The sequence below is a fragment of the Anneissia japonica genome, unplaced genomic scaffold (genome assembly GCF_011630105.1).
Source record: "Anneissia japonica isolate Jap-2015-1 unplaced genomic scaffold, ASM1163010v1 scaffold287769_len469884_cov163, whole genome shotgun sequence".
Classification (NCBI taxonomy): domain Eukaryota; kingdom Metazoa; phylum Echinodermata; class Crinoidea; order Comatulida; family Comatulidae; genus Anneissia; species Anneissia japonica.
Window position 1 is genome coordinate 347,799 of NW_022734345.1, and position 20,197 is coordinate 367,995.

A 20,197-nucleotide genomic window follows, 5' to 3' on the forward strand; every position below is an offset into this window, starting at 1 on the left:
ATTAAATATATCCTATATTTAAAGACCATGGTTTTGGTAGAACTGAAAATTTCCCCTCCAAGTAAAGACCAAATATAAAATAGACAGTGATCTTAATGCATTTTTTTTTCTACAATAAATTGTGTTATGTATGACTCAGACGTAGAAATATTAGTCAATGCCCTGTTTTGTGTATTGCATTTTGTATATTGAATGACGATAATGTTAGAGACAATGTTAGTAACATTTTAATGGAAAGACAAGTTGAAGAGCATGCAGTTACTGTACACCATTTAATGTATTATTTTTTAATTCACCTAAATAGATAAATCTAAAGACCACATTTAGTACCCATGAGTTCCAGTCTCCCGTAGAGTCCCAGAATGGAGTCTCCTGGAAACTGGCAGGAAGGACTCCCGCATTCTGGCCCGCAAGCAAGCACGAATTTCCCCCAAATAACCCATCTCCGCAAATTCATGATGATATTTGCATGCTTTATCAATTTTTTATACTGTAATATCAATTGTCTGCGTAGCAGTTAATGCCAATCATTATTGGTTATCAACATGCACAGCAAAAATGTCATAAGAAAACTCATTTAAACAGATCTCTCGGATGTGGATTCTTCCAAATTGGGTCCCCTGTTGAGTGCTGGTCTTTAATTATAGGGATTCTATAGACACCAAAAGACCATGGTTTTGGCAGACCAAACTGAAAATTTCTACTATTTAAAATGTATAGTGGTTTTAGTCTTTTTACACACTACAGACATCAAAATACATCAAAAGCCTACGTTCTGTGTACAGTGCTCTGTATTGAATGCCAATAGTTTTAGTAGGACATTGAAATAGTATTTTTCTCATTAAATGGAGCGAAGGTTTTGTGTGTGGCATGCAGTAATTCATCCCAAAACACTTGGAAGAAAAAATTCTACCGTAATGTATAATATCATGGTTTTGGCAGACCCAACTAAAAATGTTTCCTTCATTCAATAAATACATTATTTCTGATACATAAAAATATAGGCCTATAGCAATTTTAATGCATTAAAAAAAATATGATGATGATAGATATAATTAAGATGATGTTTTGTGTATCAGTGCTCCATATTGAATGGACTGTGCTGTTAAGAATATTGTAATGGTTAGGTAGGGACACAGGACTTGATGTGTGACTTGACTACTGGGAAATAGTTTAAGCATTAATAATAATAACAGCATACACTAACTGTAGGCCATCCATTCTAACAATACATTTACTATATCTTTTCTTAATTTCCCTCTAGAGATATTTAAAGATATACTTTTATAAAGCTGGTCTTTAATTATAGGGATTCAAATTAGAGACTAAAGCTGCTAAAGACCGCTAAAATGCTGGTTCCAAAAGGGATTTTTAATTGGTGGTATGGAGGGAGACATGTGATTGAGAAAAAGTGTTCCGGCCAAAGCCGGTGCGGTTCCGACGGCCCTGTATTTGTTTAGCCCTACACTAGCTTGCGTATTTTCAGCCACCCCTACTATCAGCACAGGCTGTTATTCCACAAGTTCACCTTAGGTTTGCAATTGGCTAACAGATCAATTCTTATCTTATCAGTTTATTTGTTTGACACTGGTTTGCAATTAGATTAGATAAAAAACACAAGAAATAGGGATTCAAATTAGAGACTAAAGCTGCTAAAGACCGCTAAAATGCTGGTTCCAAAAGGGATTTTTAATTGGTGGTATGGAGGGAGACATGTGATTGAGAAAAAGTGTTCCGGCCAAAGCTGGTGCGGTTCCGACGGCCCTGTATTTGTTTAGCCCTACACTAGCTTGCGTATTTTCAGCCACCCCTACTATCAGCACAGGCTGTTATTCCACAAGTTCACCTTAGGTTTGCAATTGGCTAACAGATCAATTCTTATCTTATCAGTTTATTTGTTTGACACTGGTTTGCAATTAGATTAGATAAAAAACACAAGAAATTCTCACTCGGCCAAACCAGGTCATATCAACGGTATGGGTCTTGGCGCAGTGTTTTCACTTACCTCTACTTCCCTATACCATAAAAAAAAAAAACACCACCAGATTTAAAAACTGTATTAAACTAACCGATTCAAATATGATAAATTTTCAACTATGGAATATCACACATTCATAGAATCATTACAAAGATAAGGCCAAAAAAAAAAACAATGTGTTGGTCAAGCCTGACCGACTAAATTTTACAAACAATATTTTTTTTATGAGCAAATAAGGCTGGAATAGCTTTGGCGAGGCAAAGGGGCCAATGCGATGCGATTCCGAAATTGTTGTATTACTTGTGTACTTTCTACTTTTTAGGCGTATACACATACATACGTATTTGGTTGTCAAAAAAAAAAAAGTTTTCCTACTGACCTACCCATTTTTTGTATTTTCCCAAAATGTAGCTAACACAAACATTTTTTTTTTGGCCTAACTGTAACATGCGGTTTCATCGCTCAAGGAATGGCAATTGAAAAAGCAATTTCAAGGAAATAATTAACACAAACAAAACACCATCCATTTACATTTCTTCTTTTTATTTTTTCCTTAAATTAAATAAATTTATTTATATAACAATGAAAACATAGAATAGTTATCAGAAACAATTATAAAAGATAAAGTAACCAAATAATTAAAGTTTACATATTACTTATCTATTAATGTAAATTCTATGATACTTCTTTTTCAACTTCTATTTCAATGTTGTAGATTTGCGCATGTGTAGATCAGTGAGATAGTGTTGGATTGCATTTGTGAGTTATTATGAATAATTATTAAAATTTTACCAAACTAACCTATGAAAAAAAAATAATTCAGGGTATATTTCAGACAGCATGCACCCTCATAGTGATCACATCAAATTACATTTAGGGTTGTATTTAGCAACTACCTAGGGACAAATGCAGTGATAGTCCAGCCGTCCATCCATCAACATCGATGTGCTAATCCTCCAATGTCACTCACTCATCGTTTCATCTATACTTCTAGAACTACCGTAACTACATGGGGTTTGAGCCGCTATCATAATCTTACTATTGTAGAAGGACTGTGTTGCTAACTTATATCTTTTAATTAGAATTCTTCTAATTTTAATAACACTGATTTTAAGTGTTCTAATTTATCGTAAATAGAGTGTTTCAAGCTATTAAGTTAGTTAATTTAACATAAGTTTGAGTTACGTTTATCTGCTTTCTGTAATTATTTAATTTAGTTTAAATAATTTCTTTTAATCTGCATTGGTTTTTGAATCATATTTTATATAACGGTTACATTCATCTTTATATAATTATTCTGATAGTATTAGAATTTCTGCCGATTTCAATCTTGAAACTTTTAAAGCAGGTAATATTTAATAAAGTTTAATAATATGTTACATTTATTCAGTCCTTCTCAGTCTGTCTAGCATTTGAATCAGTATCTTAATTTTAATTTCAGTCTTAATTGCTCGTCTCACATTTTCTAACGCTACTAAATTTCATTATATCCGTTGGACGGGCACCGATGGTGACATAATTTTTGGTGCCGATACCTGTGACAGACATTTTTTTAACAAGAAAAGAGACTATTCTTTTAATTAATTTAAAGTTCAAAAAATAACTACAGTAAATTATTAAGTAATATTTATTTCAATAAACTTGAGAGAATATTTGATGCAGAATTCTCACAGCAGAATGGAGATTGTAGCATATTGCCATAGTAGAGGGCAACTAAATGAAAAGAACATGGAAAATTATAGCAGCATGAAGTTATAACACTGTCAGTCTTATTAGAACAGAAATCTTAGTTTACACTTTTTACTTATTTCAGAACAGCAAAACTTGGAGCAGCGAAGATGGAATAGCAGACTAAACTTACTCAGTTTAACTTTACCATTAAGTACAAGCAAGATCATTCATTACAATAAAACCACATGAAAAAACCCTAAAAAAAAAAAAAAAACAGAGGTAACGAATGGCTATGTTAATTACAGACCTGCCTATGAGATTCCACTAATTACTGAATGTAAGTCAAAGGTTGATTTAGCAAAACCCCAATGGTCAAATCTAATAATTAGAAGATTGACTGAGCACTGGAAGAATTAAGAATACAAATATGGTGTTTTTATCAACATTACATTTATTTTTTTCTCTTAACTTTTTGATGTAAATTTGGTTTGGTGGACTTGTCTTTTCCTTTTACAAAATCCAAAAAAATGTTAGTGTTTTATCATTCTCTTTCATGTCGCGTTTTCTTTTACTTCAATGTAGATTTTTGATGTGCTAAATGGTATTGTGATTTTGTGATAATTATATGTTCCAATTTTTTCTTTTAATGTATATTTCTTATGTATTTTTTAATTTTTTTGTAAATGTATATTTTAAAATTCTGTACAGCGCCGGTGATCATTTTAAATGGATATTGTTTTACGCTTTATTAAATAAAGTTATTATTATTATTAAGAAGAGTAGGACAACCACCTAAAAGGTAACAGCTAATGCGAGCAGTTTAATTGAACCATGCACGATTGACTCCACACATTCAATTCAATTCAAAATAAATTTAATTCTAGCTATTCTCCTTAAGTATCTCTTTGATTTCATAACTCTACCAACTGATATCATTGTTCTCAGATTTGATGAGGCCCTTTGATTGGTATGGTTCCTGCCTCTTGCACACCAGGGCCCTGGTTCGAGACTCGGCTTTCTTAAATTCAGGTCTTTTATAAAAGCTCAGCTCCTCGAATAACCCTTTCAGGAGAGTTATGTGAGTTAAGGACCATCTAGTATCTGTTGTACATTGTAGTTTAAGTCGGGTGGCACTGCTCTGCGGCCGCCGTGGGTCCATAGGGACCCATCCCAAATTTCCACAGTATATTACATTTGAGGACAAATAAAGAATATTATTATTAAACTATCACCCATCTTTCAAAACTGCATTGACGCTGGCACAGCAGATGACTGAAAAGAAAACACTACGACAACAAGTTAAAAACAACCAGATTGCGGATTCCGAATCATTAGATATGGGGGCAAGAGTATTTTTAAGAAATTGAAACAAGATTCAAGACATGTGGAGCGATGCTCCTTATGAAGTCATTGCACTGATGGTGACGACATTGTAGATCGTGTGGATGATCAGATGCGATCTATTTTGAAAACTACTAGGAATTATTAAAAGATACTGAAACTCAGTCAATTATATCTACAGTACTAAGAAAAATGTGCCTGCAGCCAGCCTTATAGATCTGCAGAAATAGTTGATCAAACACTGCCAGCCTTCCACCCAAGTAAACAAAATGCCTAGAGTTTATTGTACAGCATAATTATTATTTGTTTCACTATAGACAGGAGTCGAGGTACAAGAAACTTTCTCAATCGACACAGCCCTTCGAGCATACAACGCATCGTCCACAGTAGTTGTTACAATTACTAATAATATAGGAACATACACACAAACAAGATTTGGATATGCAGCCGAATACTTACCGATGGTTGAAACCATTTCTCCAAAAATTTAAGAACAAATTATATCAGGTAGGGATGTTAATCTTGCATTGCTACTAATTCCATATTATAATGGGCCTCCCAACGATAGCAAAGATGGAGTAAATTGCCCAGCTAAAGATAGACTAAACAGACGCCTAAATATTGGAGAATTTATTCATGCTTTTGGTATTTATTAAAATATACTTTGCAGCACATACCCCCAACGCAGGGAAGAACTTGACCAATACGAAAGAGACATAGTAGACATGGCGTCTAGATACCCTGGCAAAGGCTTCTACAAATAACATAAACAGTGTAGAGTAAATGGTGGAAGTGGTGGATTGACAGACGCACTAATAAAAAAGCTGGCTGATGATTACAGAGCAGCTATTATGTCTATCACAACAACTTCTACTAACCCGGATGAAATCCAAAAGCATGTTGCCAAAATGAGGAGTAACATTATGGGTCAACAGTGGAAAAGGATACCGTGCCTATCCCCGATATCATGAAATGAGCTAGTTGGTCAAGTGAAAGTAAAGTGAAGTAAACAATAAACTATTTAAGTACAAAAAAGCAGTTGTTTGGAAATTCAATAAAGTAATTTAGAAAATAATTATTACCTCTGAATTCTTTTAAATAGCTTTACCACTAATCGCATCCACTATCACTTATTTTAATCTTGGCATGTATCAATAAATCTAAGTTTGTCCAGTGAATGAATAATCTTAGTTCAGTTTATAACTTGACTTCCTCTCCCACTACTTACTAATGTTAGGCCAAAAAAAATAATAATTTGTGTTGGCCACGCCCGACCGACACAAACTTTACGAAATGAAGGGTCGGCATTTTAGTTTTTTTTTTTAAACCATATTTTTTTTATAAGCAAATAAGACTGGAATAGCCTTAGCGAGGTTAGAGGAAGGTACGCGATGCGAATCCAAGATTATTATATTATTTGTGCATTTTCTACTTTTTAGGCATAAACACATATTTGGTTGTAAAAAGCTTTCCTACCGACCAGACCAACAATTTTTTGGATTTTCTCAAAACGTGGCCAACACAAATTTTTTTTTTTTTTTTTTTTTTGGCCTTATGTTAACATATGTGAGGTGTCGTGACAAAATGAGTCTTGTAGTACACCAGCTCAGTTTGAGATATTCAGGAAAATATATCTGAAGTGATATTTTGACAAAAATTGGGTTTCAATGATTCTGATAAGTTTAGTATGTATATTTCATAGTAATAACAGTTCTGAGTTGAGTTACCTTAAAGTCAAATTTGTTTTTGAGGCACATTTTGTAAAGTAATTTTTCAGAAATGTTAGGAAAACCAACAAAAAAATTATCATTTGCTTATCTTTAGAGGAGATTTTCTCTTAAGTTTGTTTTTAGACAAACTTAAAAACGATGTTATACTCTAGTTTAACTCAACTTAAGAACATATTCAAAGACCAAAATAAAGCTGATATAGTAATAAATTTATCAATAACTCATTGTTCATTTTTTGTACCAGACTCATTTTGTCAGGACAGGTCACATATATATAGCGGACAAAGTATGCAGGTTATACCATGTGTGTATATGATCTCCTAGTTCTACTCTCGATGATGTCTTAATGTCAACAACTAGCTTCACATTGAGGTCAACTAGCTTCTCCATCTGTCTCATGAGTGTAACTTGCAGCAATACCTTTCCGTCCCTGCACAGCTAGGGTGACAGGAGTTTCTCCAAGCTTCTGTTGTAAACCCTGCCATGATCTCTCCGACAGGAACTGGCCTGAAAAATACAAATACATAAAGTTCACTGAAGCATTACATGATCACAACATCTGGCAGAGTAAATACATTAGAATCTCTTCCATAATGATTTGAAAATTGTTTAATAAAACTACATATTTGTTACCAAGTACTTATATAGCACATTTCCTTTAGTTAAGATACATTTTGTCCACCTGCAGTAGCAAGAAACCCCGCCTAATGCAGATTTCAATCGGTTGCAGAACGATGCACCTTTGGTGTATGGTGCCTTTTCTAAATGGGAGAAACTAAAAATGACATACAGTACTTATCACTGCAAAAAAAATGCATGCATAAAAATATGCATCAGAAGTACTCAAAACTAGTACTGGAAGGTTTCTAACCCTATCCCCCCAGCACCAGTGGGGGGGGGGGGGAGGAGCTTAATCCTCCACCGTCAGGCAGTCAAACAAAGTGGGGGGGGGGGGGAGGAGCTTAATCCTCCACCGTCAGGCAGTCAAACAATAAAAAAAATTAAAAATAGGCCAACACCAAGCCAATACATGTCTGTCAGAGTCTGAGAGTGCCATTTCCGGTCATCCAGACGTTCCTATTCTTACAGAAAGACCCTTCTCCCAGCTAAAGTCCCCCTATCGGACAGCTTAGCCTCCCCAGGTATCCAGCACTGCCCAGCACCCCAGGTAGTGGAGTGGAGAGAAACAACACAAGTTAAGTGCACAATGAGGAATTAAACCCTGGAACTCCAATGCTGAAAAACCAAACCGTCTCCTCAACATATTGACACTCTCCTCGCCTTATCCATTAACAAAATAACATAAAAATACATCTAATAGCGTGATGTGTAATTTAAACTGAATTTGTCACCTGGAGTAACATGGACGGTACTCAGACTGAGGGCATCATCTCTTTTAATGAGTGCACCTCCTGAACACTCAAATTTTTCCTCATCATCTATACCCATCCTCCGCACAGAACCGGTTACCAAGGAAACATCAGGTTGCAGTTTTACAGGATCATCACTGACAAAAGGAACATAATCCACCGCACCTGAAACATAACCAAAAGGTGTTTTGTGAGGGTCGTCCCTGATCATTAGGGAACCTCAATACAAAAAGAAATACAATATAAAAAAAAAGTAAACATATCAAACAATAGCAAAATTACAATGCGAGGCTTTTTTATTCCTTGTTTCACGTACTTATTTTTTATCGGATTAGCAGAGGAGGGCGGAATAAAAATATAAATAAAATTTTGTTTTCTTATTTAGCAAATAGTTTTGCCAAAATCATCTTGACAGAGGAGAAAATAAAAATAAAATAATTGGTGAATGTAAATAGAATGGTTAAATGCTTGTGAGATTTTAAGGCAGCATAGGGCACAATAAAAATAAAGAAAAACTTAATTTTTTTCCCCGAAATTTCCACTTCTTTGTGGCGGCGGTTGCGCTAATTGGCCAAAAATGGAATTGTATTTTTATTCGCATTCATCAATATTTGCAGATATTTGCAGTCGGCGGTTTTGCTAAACAAGGTATAAACAAAAATTCTCGTCTAAATATAAATTACAACCAAGATACTGATAATATATAAATTTATAGAAAAAAATCATTTACATTAAATAAATCATTTTTAACTGTCAGTACTGAACAAAAATAAAATAAAACTGAAAAAAAATGTAATGTTATTATGTGTATGGTCCATTGTTGAATATCCAGTAAGAAATATGATTTAGGCTTATGGGTACTCAAGGCACCAGCACAGCAGTGACTACTTTTCAAATTGGAAATCGGAAACTTGGGAAACTTAGCTTAGCAGTTGGTCTGAAATAGTGCAGCGAGTTTGTTCTTGTTTGCATGTACTAATTAACACACACTACAAACTGCATAACTTATGCATACAAAAAAAATTATTATGAGCAAAGTATCTATAAGGTTACTGCACTTGACCTCAAAGCAAAGCATGCCATACCCAAAGCCAGAAACAAGATAAGTCCAATTTCATACCACTACAAAAACTCATCCCGCAATAACCTGAATTGCTTTTATTGCAAGTTACTGCACTCACTTTAATTTGAAAATTAGAACAAGAAAATATTTTATACACCATTAAATGACTCCTATAGTAATCATAATCTCAATAATTATAATAACAATAGTATAATAATTCTTTATTTGTCCTCATTCTAATAGGACATCAGTAATTTGGGCTGACCCTTGGGGATTAATTCAGCAGCTGCAGTGCAGTGCCACTCGCCTTACCTACAGTACAACATACACAACGGATACATATATTGTCCTTAACCCACCTAACTCTCAATATGCGTTTTATTTGAGAAGTCAAGTGATCAGACTGCCACTGAAACCCAACACTGGCCGTGCTTGGACCGGGGTCTACAGTACAAGAAGCAGGAACAGTACCTCTTGGCTAACCGCTGAACTCCTCAAATTGGCTGGTAGTCAATTCCAGATGCTAAAACTGAATTGTTTTAATTTATGTCAATATTTTAAAAGGGTTCTTTTTCCATATTTTAATTTAATTTTTCATATTTTATATTAAACCTTTATATGTTATTTTTTATTTTACAATTTGAAATTAGTGCAGATATGTTATAAACGTAATGTCTTTTAAATTGTAGCATAGCAACACAGTAAACTTTCAGATTCCAACACAAACGAACCTGGTAACAACTGCCGGAAGTCTGTAACATAGACACCAGTCCATTCCCGTGCTTCATTGCACGCAATTTCCATCTCAAACGGTGTAATGATTGGTCGATAGAATTCCTTGGAATCAATCAGGCTATTCTCTGGGCAGGCAACTAACACGTAAACATCAACTTCCGTAAAATTGGCCATTTTCGGCACATTTAATTTTCCCATAACAAACGTGTAACTTTTCTTTCCCATACGTTTAATAAGCGCCTTCAAACGTGTTATTATTGATAGGTAGTCCTTGACACCTAATGTGCCCGCTACAATACCAATAACATTCGCGTCCTTTGCCTTTTCTATCATGTAATATCGTTTCATTAATGCCCGGTTCACGTCCAACGTTTCGCGTCGACAAAAATTAGTTGCAGGATCAAATGTAAAAAATGTACATTTGTTGAATGTCATAAGAAAATTTGTTAAAGTGATGCTTTGTCCACCGATGTAAAATATCTGATAATCTGATATATCCTTTCCTTTAGGTAAAACAAATCTACGTCCAAATTGATTATAAACGTTTTCTGATTTTGAGTTTGCTTCATCTTTGGTTTTAGCTTCTTCATTTCGAGATGTTTTTTCATTACTACCTTTAGGTTTAAACTCTTTGCAAGTTTGTTGATCTATAGTTGTTGATACGACTAAGCTTTTGAAATCACCATGCAATCTTGAAAGCATATCACCTGCAATTGAAATTAAGATTATGAATGAATAAAAATGATGAGAGCAATATAGCTATTGCTGGAGTTTTGTAAGTCTTTTTACTTAAGATTCAGGCACATAAAATAGACAAGAACATATTGAGATTCGCTTTAAATGAGAATGGTGTAGAATTACCAGAGCAGTAGCTGTAGACTACATCAGAGATTATCAGGACTTGTTGATCTGGAGTGAAAGTTTCTCGAAATGCACTTTCGCATAAATCTAGATCGACAGGCTGACGACCAAACACAAGCAGGACTGGTAAACGGCCCGTTGGGCTCATGCATGAACGCCCAAAATGAATGATAGCCTCTGCATTCACATGTAGGGCAGCAATTTCGTCAACACAGCAACTGAAATTGAATCATATATAACTTTTACATTTTTCTTTTTTTATCAAAACTATGTTACAAAATCTAATCAGTAGGTTGAGGTTGTAAAGGTAATACTACTATCCTAATACCAAATTATTTTTTGAGAAGAAACAATACCTGACAAATGAATGAATAACAACTTAAAAGAGAATATTTATAAAGATGTCCAAAAAAAGACTATAATAAGTTATCGTACATTCTAAGACACACTTATATTATTATCCCAGACTTCGCTTGTCCTGCACGATAGATGCTTTATCTCACGTATTTACAATACTAGGAATAGAAACAATGCAAAAAGTTTTAATTACTTCTGGGGATAAACTGATTGTGCATGACGACAGGGTTTGTTCCCATATAAAAAATGTTAATATCAACTATACTATCAACAATAGCAAGAGTGGAAAAAGGAAAAAAAAAAAAAAAAAAAAAAGAGGAGGGAGAAGGAAAGAAAAAGAAAAATCAATTTCTGAAAAAAGAAGTCAAAAAATTCATTGTGGTATTAATACATCTGAAGTTTTTTTTTTCCTTTTATATTGAGTGATTGTTTTTGTACCATTAACTAACTTTTTCAAACAATCGTTGTTTTCATTTTCTTTTTTTTTTTTGTCCTTTGTTTTTATGTGCTTTTGTGTGTCCTTGAGCACACAACTTCTTTTGTTTTTGGAAATAAAATATAAAAAACACTTTGTAAAGAAAAAAAAAACAATAGCAAGGTAAATATGCACCACATCCACATAACTGAAGCCAAATGGGCTTAATCTCAAGAAGGCCCATTCTTCAGTTTGCAAAATTAGCCTCGAAAAGAAGCCCATCTTGAAAAAAACAAGATAGATAGCGGGCTTCTTTGCGCGATAGTACAATCAAAGAAACAAAATGAATTAAGAACACACAGTAGGTCAGGTGATTTATTGCCGGGTAATACACTCCATGACACAGATTGATGTTACAGTGGCCCTATTTATTGTTTTATAATACTAACTCCGAAAATTTACAGCATTCATTTTGAAAAGAAGCCCCCCTCTTTACTTTGCTAAAGTGGCCTCGAAAAGAAGCTCATCTCAAAAAGAAGCCCATCCAAAGTTTACAAAGAAAAAGAAGCCCGGGGCTTCATTTCAAGGTTTTACTGTATTTAAAATGCAGTGTCATATATATTTAACATGCTCAGTAATATGGTCAGATGGCTGAAGTGGATTTCTGATTTAACATTCAGGACATCACTCACTCGATATTTCAAGCAGTGCCATATCTTATCTCATATATTATTTTCTACAGATGATTGGTTATTGTCAAGTTATTTCGGACCCTATAGAAAACAGAAGCCTTGGGAGCCATTGTCTCCTTCAAAAATTGCATTCAGCCCTGCTGGCTTTGCGAAATTTTTTCAGGAAATAATAGCTTTTTTGGCCTCTATTTCCTATAGGGTTCTCAGAACATTATATTGCATAATATTATATACCTCCTACATAGATTCTAGGTATTTGATTGGTTACAAGTGGGCAATAGAAAGTACTATTCCCTAAAAAAACACTGTAGTTCTTGTTTGACCTGTCGCATGGTGAAAACTCTAGCCCAGGCCTATACTTCTTGACGAAGCTGATAGCAAAAGCACCAAAAGACAAATTAAATAATATGTCTTGTCAATAGTCGACAAATATTGCAAGACCATGGGTTGAAATTGAGGAAATGAGCAAAGAAATGCTAGACACTCTTTGATTGCCTAGGACCAAGTTAGTAGGCCTCTGGGCTAGACTCGGAAGTAAGTACATTTTAGGCCTCGTAGAATCTATGTATGTGGTATATTAAAATAACTATTGACTGCTCTAGATTCAGGGAAAGGTGAAATCTATTTCACTTCGGTGATGTGGAGACCGTAGCCTACCTTCGTAGCCTATCGGGGAATATAGGAGCCTACGATCTCCACATCACCTCGAAGCAATAGATTTCACTATTCCTCTCATGAGCAGTCAATACTTGTATACTAATATTATATATTACTAATTTAGTAGCCACATCATTGCTAATATGATACTTTTTAATAAGCAATTCATGGTTTTAATAGTAAATCATGTTTTTGACTGGCAATACTCCTTTAAGCATAATTTTACTGCAGAGAGCAGTAACTACTGTATACCTTCCATAAGATGTATCAGCAAGAATATAAAACTTGCTTTCAGTTCTTTCCTGCAGCTGGTGTACAACAACAGTAGAGTGCTCAAGTAGAGAGTCTGGAAACTGTAGAGCAACCTAGGAAAACAAAAGTTGCATTAAGTTTTCGTCAAAATTACTGATCAAGGAGAGTCTGGAAACTGCAGAGCAACCATTATATAAACAAAAGTTGAATCAATGGACCTTCCAGGAGTGAAACAACACGTGTTGTCTGTAATATCTGTGTTGGGTAATCGAGGACACTAAATAAACAGGAAATATGCCAGGTTTTGTTTCTTGCACATTGTGCTTTATTCAGCCATTGCGTTCATTGCTTAGTGTGTACTAGATGACGTACAGTAGTTGACCTAGGGTCAACAATTCTTCAGGATATTGCATCGTCCCTCAAAATGTTTGCATATGTTTTGACAATGTCATTTTGTTGGACATTAGCAACGATATCAAAGGGCCGGGGCTTAGCGGAAAGGTAGATTACTGTAGTGCTCGAGGAGACAGTCAATAATCTGTAGAGCAGCTCAAATACATAAAAAATTTCTCAATTGCTCGCAACATCTGAAGCTTGACAGGAATGTATTGCCTACAGCAAAAACATGCTGAAGAAACTTGATCATATATTATAAACATATCCCACTCCATGCATAACAAATACATGTACAACAGATTTATTTTTGCCCTCAAACAAAGAAATAGACAAAGGAGGATTTTCCACTTCAAAAATACCAAATAGATGGACATTTTCATGCTGTTTGACATTAGGCCTACTCTTCTTTTGCTTTCTTTGAAATGTTGTTAAGGTGGAATGCAACACATCACTGTCATGTCAATATTTCATCACAAGGCAAGACTCTTTTATACCGTGTTTAAAAGATCCTCAGAGAAGGGCAGAAAAAAAAAATTTGATTTCTTAATTTAGCAAATGGTTTTGATGAACACATCTATGCTGAAGAAAAAATAAAAATTTAAATGTTATTGGTAAATATAACCAGTATAGTAATGTGACTGATAAATGCAAACAGAGTAGTTATGCAATTGATAAATACTTAATATAATCATGGAAAAATTAAGATATCTTATTTTGGGAGATTACGAGGCAACAGCAAGCGTACGAAAATCAATTTAAAAAAAATATTTTTTATGAGATTTCCATGTTTTTGTGGCTGAAGGCACGATAACTGGACAAAAATAAAATTTCTAAAAAAAGTTTGTTTTCTTTAATTCTTCATTATTGGCCAACGGATGGAAGATATAAAAAAAAAATTGCCTATTGTAAGCGTGCAGAGAATATGATTAAGAACTTGAAGTACTGGAATTGAATTTAGTAATACAAAATACGAAATACGAAGACCTTTATTGCAATTTTAAATTAAATCAAAATTGAAGTTTAACAACAGTTGGGAAAAACATTAAAAAGACATCACATATGAGAAACATACAAATATACTGTAAACAAATAGAATTAAATAATTAGAAATAGTAGTAATTGTATTCAAAAAAACAGTTGGATCAAAACAACATATTTCTTTTGGAGTCCTTAAAAATAAAATTTAGCATACATTGACTCTTTATCTGGAACCATTTCTTGTTCTATACTTGGATGCATTATTAGAATACCACACACTTTAATTTCCAAAGCGAGATTATTCTTTAAAGTGATGACATCTGGATTCCCACAAAAGATGCTTGGTCTATCACTCCATGACATATAGGCCACACACACCACAGTTCACCTTTTTGTTGTTTTGCTGGCCAGACATTTTAAGTTATATTGACCACTTCTACAGTAGATGCCCAAAATTCCAATCTCAGGCCAGCTGTTTATGGCTTAAAAAATCATTCAAATTGATGATTATCTACTCATCGTTATCACTAAAATCTGTCACTATGAAAGAATAATTCAGATTCTTACACATTTGAAGTTGTTTCTATTAACAAACTGAACGCAGGTTTGGATTTCGAAGTATTCAGTCGCATCAATTGGCAAATCGTCATGGTATCCAATATGCTCTACCTTTCTGTCAAACACAGACTCAACGTTGCTGAAAAATGCATCCATGATAGCTCTGCCTAAAATATAAAAAAAAGAAAAGGTACCAGAATATAACAAACATACTAATAACACTGTGCACTAATTTCAACATTGCGTATACAAACCTCAATTTACTTCATGGTGATGCCAGTGAGGTGGGTGTGGGGAAGGAGGTCAGGGAGGGCATTTCCATGACATCTGACAGGCCTAGACCCCGTCGTCTGGCGCACCACTAAATCACTGGACCAAAAATCATAATTTTCTGATTCAAATAACGTTATTAATATTGTGTTTCCCTATCCCTATATTTTTTAGTCAGGTATTCAGAGCCAGAAAAGTATTATTTATGAAAGCAAATTATTTACATTTTACTAAGTATTCCATAGTACCCTGTAAACCTGGTATTTCTTAGTCTAGGTTTCGGAGCCTGATTTTTTATTACTAATGTATTATTATACAGCTACAGTATAAAATAAATAGTACAATATATATTGTAATATTGACATAGTATACTTTTACTAAAAGAATCAAAATTCCAGATATTTCTGAGTATAAGTTTTGTGGCCTGAATATAGGATTATGGGAGTAATAGCCTACATGAAAGCCTGGAATTAACTTTGATCGCAGCATGCTCTTACGTTTTGTTATAAAGTAAAAATGTTCACAGCAGACTAAAGAGATCCCCATACCAGACTTTGTCACTGGGGAAACACAATTTTACCAACTCTGATATTACGTTCATGCAATCTGGAGGATTCGAGTCATAAACGTAATTTATAAGGTACCTATAAATAACAAAATAAACAACTGCAAAGACAGTAAATGCCTTTAAGTCAGGTCTGGAAAAAGGAAACTGGTCTGGCCACCAACTGAAGTACAGCCCATACGTATCTGAGGAAGATTCTCAGATGTATCAAAAGGGACAAACGAGCGTAGGCCTGTAAGTCTTGAAGCATCAAGATAAATCTAGGTACCTGTATGGTTTTTCATTCACATGGCCCAGTAATTAATTTCATCTATTTTACCGTGTGAATCCCATGTTTTTTTTTACGAGCTGTACGTTAAAATTTGTGGTTGTACTATAAGTACAACATATCTGAAAGTTCCACTGATTAATCTCAGATAAGAAAGTATAATACATACTCCAAGTATTGAAATACACACCATCATGTTGGGATTCAATATTTCAACATTAATTATGTCATCATCAGGAATGAAAAAATTATCCATATTAGCAACCTTATATGCACTAGTACCAAAAGTGTTTAACCAATCAAAACATTACCTCTAGTAGGTGACATAGCAGTGATTTAAACAAAAGATCAAATCATTCTTACTCTAATGATCAAAGATACCTACAAAAACAAAGAAAGCTCTTTTGAAGCTCTGAGCCCATTGTTAAGCAAAGGCTGTAGTCTACGTATAGCGAACGCTTCTTTAAACAATAGGATAGACCAGTTTCGGAAGCTGTCAATAATGTAAGTACTAGAAAAAATTAAACCTAATTTATTACTTACATTACAGACGACATTATCATTTTCAAGTATACCTTGTAATCCTAAAACATATTGGAATGCCTCACAGTTTTTAACATGATCAAATACAACACTATCAGATTGTGAAGAATGTTATTAAGCACCTATCTGTCTTACCAATATAATCACTATTGCAGCCTGGACATTTAAAATGATAGACAACAGAACTTCTGTACTCCTTAGGGGGTTTGATCCTTAGTAGATATAAACAGAGAAACATTTTTATACTGCCATAAAGTTATGAATTTTACCTCTTTAATTAAGTGTTTCTTTACCTTATTTAAACATCTACGTAAAATGAACTCACCTGGTTTTCCTAGATAAGGCAATCTAACCCAAATCTTAATCAAGCTATCATCAGTAGGCCTATGTATACTTTTAGGTTCATTTAATTTCTTAAGTACATTATTAACAACTTTTAAAGGGTACCCATTCCAAGACATAAACTTCCTGATGTTACAAAGCTCTGTGTGAAGTTTATCAGGAGTACACAATCTGTGGGCTCTAGAAACTAAACTACGAATCCAGGAGATCTTACGGTTCCATGGAGCAAAGCTATCATAATGGACATATTAACCTGTATGTGTATTTTTACGATATATACTCATGCTTCCTACACTGTTTTTAAATTGTAAATCCAGAAAGTGTACTGTGTCACTGTTTTCAAATGATTCAAAAGTAAAATTTACCTGTCTATGAAAAGCAATGAAGTAGCTTAGAATTTGCGGGAAATCATTGGGCTTAGCTAATACTAGCGTGTCGTCAACAAAAGGAGTATAAAACTTAATAGTACCTGATTCAATAAGTTTAGGAACAATAGACTCTTCTAGTTCAGTCATTGAAATATTAGCTAAAACTGGGCCAAGAGGCGAACCCATTGAGACACCATCAGTTTGTTTATAAAATTCATTATTACATGTAAATACAGTTTTAGTACAGCAATCTCTAAGTAGTTTCCTTAGCGAATTTTTCTTAAGGTTATTAGATATCAGTTTCTTATTGTACACCCTATCAAGAATTATATTAATTACCTTAGTAAGTGGAACATTTGTAAACAGAGATTCAACATCAAAAGATACAAAACGGTAACCTAAATTATATAAACTGTTTGGTATAGCTTTAATGCGGTCAGCAGCATCAAAAGAATCTTTAAGGACAAAGTCATTAACCGTTAGAGGGCCTAATAAGTTTGATAAGTACTTAGCTACTGAATAATAACAAGTACCGGTCGTGTCAATAATAGGTCTTAGGGGTGGAACATTATCAAAATCTTTATGTAATTTAGGTAGTCCATGGGCTCTAGCAGGCATGGTTGATACTGGACGAATTTCTTTGTATTCAGTTTCAGTTTGTTCATTTCTATTAAATAGTGTCCGGAGGTAGGCTTGTAAGGAGTTAAGCTGTGTGGTTAATGAACAGTTAGATAGTTTCTTAAACTAAGTTGAATCAGAGAACAAGTTCATCATAGATGTGATATAATCAGTTTTCTTCATTATCGCAACACCATTTCCTTTATCAGGTTTAAGAATTACATACTTATTTTTAAAGTATTAATACGTTTGGCATCACAATTTAAATTTCGGTTATCAAAGTCAAGAAAGTTACATGTTATTGCACGAATTGAGTTCTTAATTTTCTCACGTTTAATAAATGATTTAGTTAGAGCATCAGCATTATTAAGTTGTTCCCAAATTGATTCAGCATAAACAAACATATCAGAGTCCTTAGGTCGTGTAGCTAATCCATTACGGATACCAAATGTTAAGACAGATTCTTCTTCCTTAGATAATGTTTCGCCAGTTTAGTTTAGTAATTATATGGTTAGTGTTCTTTTGATTATTGCATGTTCACGTAGAATGTTGTTAAATTTACGTCCATGGCGGTAAGACACCTTACGCATTTCCTTATCTACAGTAGTCCTAACATGATGCTTAATTACTAAGGCACGTAACCATGTAGTAGACTTAACGAGAGCGTCGTCAGAGACTGAAAAACTGTTCTTGCTTACCTTAAGTTGAGATCTAGTCCTAGCCTAGGCCTAGTCGTAGTTTTTGAAATTCGGGAGAACTTGAACAAATTCGGGAGACCGGGAGATGGCATGTAAATTCGGGAGAATCCTGATCGAATCGGGAGGGTTGGAACCTTTGGTAACGGCCAAGACTTTCTACCTCTATTTTGCAATTTGTCTGTAGCAAAAAGGCCAAGTTGTAGTTGATTATCTATGTAATGAGTTGTGTGTCACTATACTTAATGTAATTTTGTACTTTTTATCTTTGGAATGTTATACACGTATGTTCGTTAACAATTATATGAGTGCAGAAACTGATTTATTATTCATGTCGTCAAAGTTGTACAAACAACAAAAGGTGCATGTGTAAAATATTTTCTAATTTTATTCACAAATTCTCAACATTGGAAAATAAATACAAAAATTTTAATAAACATATTTCAAGAAGTAACGAAACAAAGTTGTATACTATACAGCCGCATATTTTTTTACATCACATTTTTATTCATTACCGTATCACGCAAGAAAAATATATCTAATGTATCAACATTTTCACATTGTAATAAAACATATCGGAGGATGTACAATAAAACTAACAATACACATACAGTATTATATTAATAAGACACATTCTATAATAATAATAATAATATACTTTATTTGAACATGGAGACACTTGAATCACTCATGAGTGTTTTCATCAAGGCCGTGCAAGGCCATACATAATTAGAAAAGAAAAGATTATTAAAAACAAAATGAGAAAACAACAAAAACATAATATCTTAACTACAGTGAAACTATCCCCCGCCGGACACCAACCCGGTATTTTTAAGTTTCAGGAATAAAAATAATGATTTACTGTATCTTTAAACAAATATAGATTTAATATTCTTGTTTTAATGGCGTATCCAGCTGTTGTATGACTACGTTCTCATTGGCGGCAGTTGTGTATTCGGTGGCCCCTTTGGCGTTCCATACATTTGGCGCGGCGGCCGAAATGAGTGGCGGCCGAAATGATCGAACACTATGCTAGGCCTACCTATACCTAGCTAGGCGCCTTGACCGGCCTACATGAATAATCATATTTATTACTGGGCCGCCGTTCCATTGCTTACTCATATCTATTTTAATACTTTAGGCCTATGTCAAAATAAATGAAAAGTAACCTGTGTTGGTTCATTAAGCAGATATCGTTTCCACCGTTCGATTCTGCATCCATAATGTGCACATGTTGATTACTGACTCAATTTTAAAGTGCGCCATCAATGTTGGAGAGGGTTCTCGATCTCGATCCAGAGGTGACGAAACTGATAGAGATCCTGCTGCAGACTGGCAGCGAGACATAAGTCAGCCACGCTTTGCAAAGCAGCCAGGCTTTGCAAAACAGTGACGTAGCTTGGCTCTTCCATTCTTAGCATAAGGGGAACTTTTTTTGAAGGTAGTATCGCGTCATTTTACGTCAAACCATAAC

General features: G+C 34.3%; 1 protein-coding gene across 2 annotated transcripts; it reads right to left on the reverse strand.

Moving 5' to 3' along the window:
• Nucleotides 1–2,500: 2,500 nt before the first annotated feature.
• Nucleotides 2,501–20,081, reverse strand: LOC117116378 (2-(3-amino-3-carboxypropyl)histidine synthase subunit 2-like). Of its 2 annotated transcripts, XM_033260406.1 has the most exons (8): nt 19,893–20,081; nt 18,727–18,904; nt 15,064–15,221; nt 13,123–13,235; nt 10,750–10,967; nt 9,885–10,595; nt 8,073–8,255; nt 2,501–7,227 (listed from the first exon to the last, which is right to left on the reverse strand). In XM_033260406.1, the coding sequence occupies exons 3-8, from the start codon at nt 15,208–15,210 to the stop codon at nt 7,094–7,096; spliced, it is 1,506 nt and encodes a 501-aa protein (XP_033116297.1). In that variant the 5' UTR covers nt 15,211–15,221; nt 18,727–18,904; nt 19,893–20,081; the 3' UTR covers nt 2,501–7,093. The 2 variants fall into 2 exon arrangements, with proteins under 2 accessions (XP_033116297.1, XP_033116296.1); XM_033260405.1 differs by lacking the exon at nt 18,727–18,904 and having other exon boundaries at nt 19,893–20,080.
• Between the last annotated feature and the right edge of the window lie 116 nt (nt 20,082–20,197).

Coding starts and splice junctions, on each gene's coding strand:
- LOC117116378 (XM_033260406.1), bottom strand. CDS start 15,210: ATGGATGCATTTTTCAGCAACGTTGAGTCTGTGTTTGACAGAAAGGTA. Junction 10,596..10,749: donor AGTCTACAGCTACTGCTCTG/GTAATTCTACAC, acceptor TTTCAATTGCAG/GTGATATGCTTTCAAGATTG. Junction 7,228..8,072: donor TACCGTCCATGTTACTCCAG/GTGACAAATTCA, acceptor TGTATTTTTCAG/GCCAGTTCCTGTCGGAGAGA.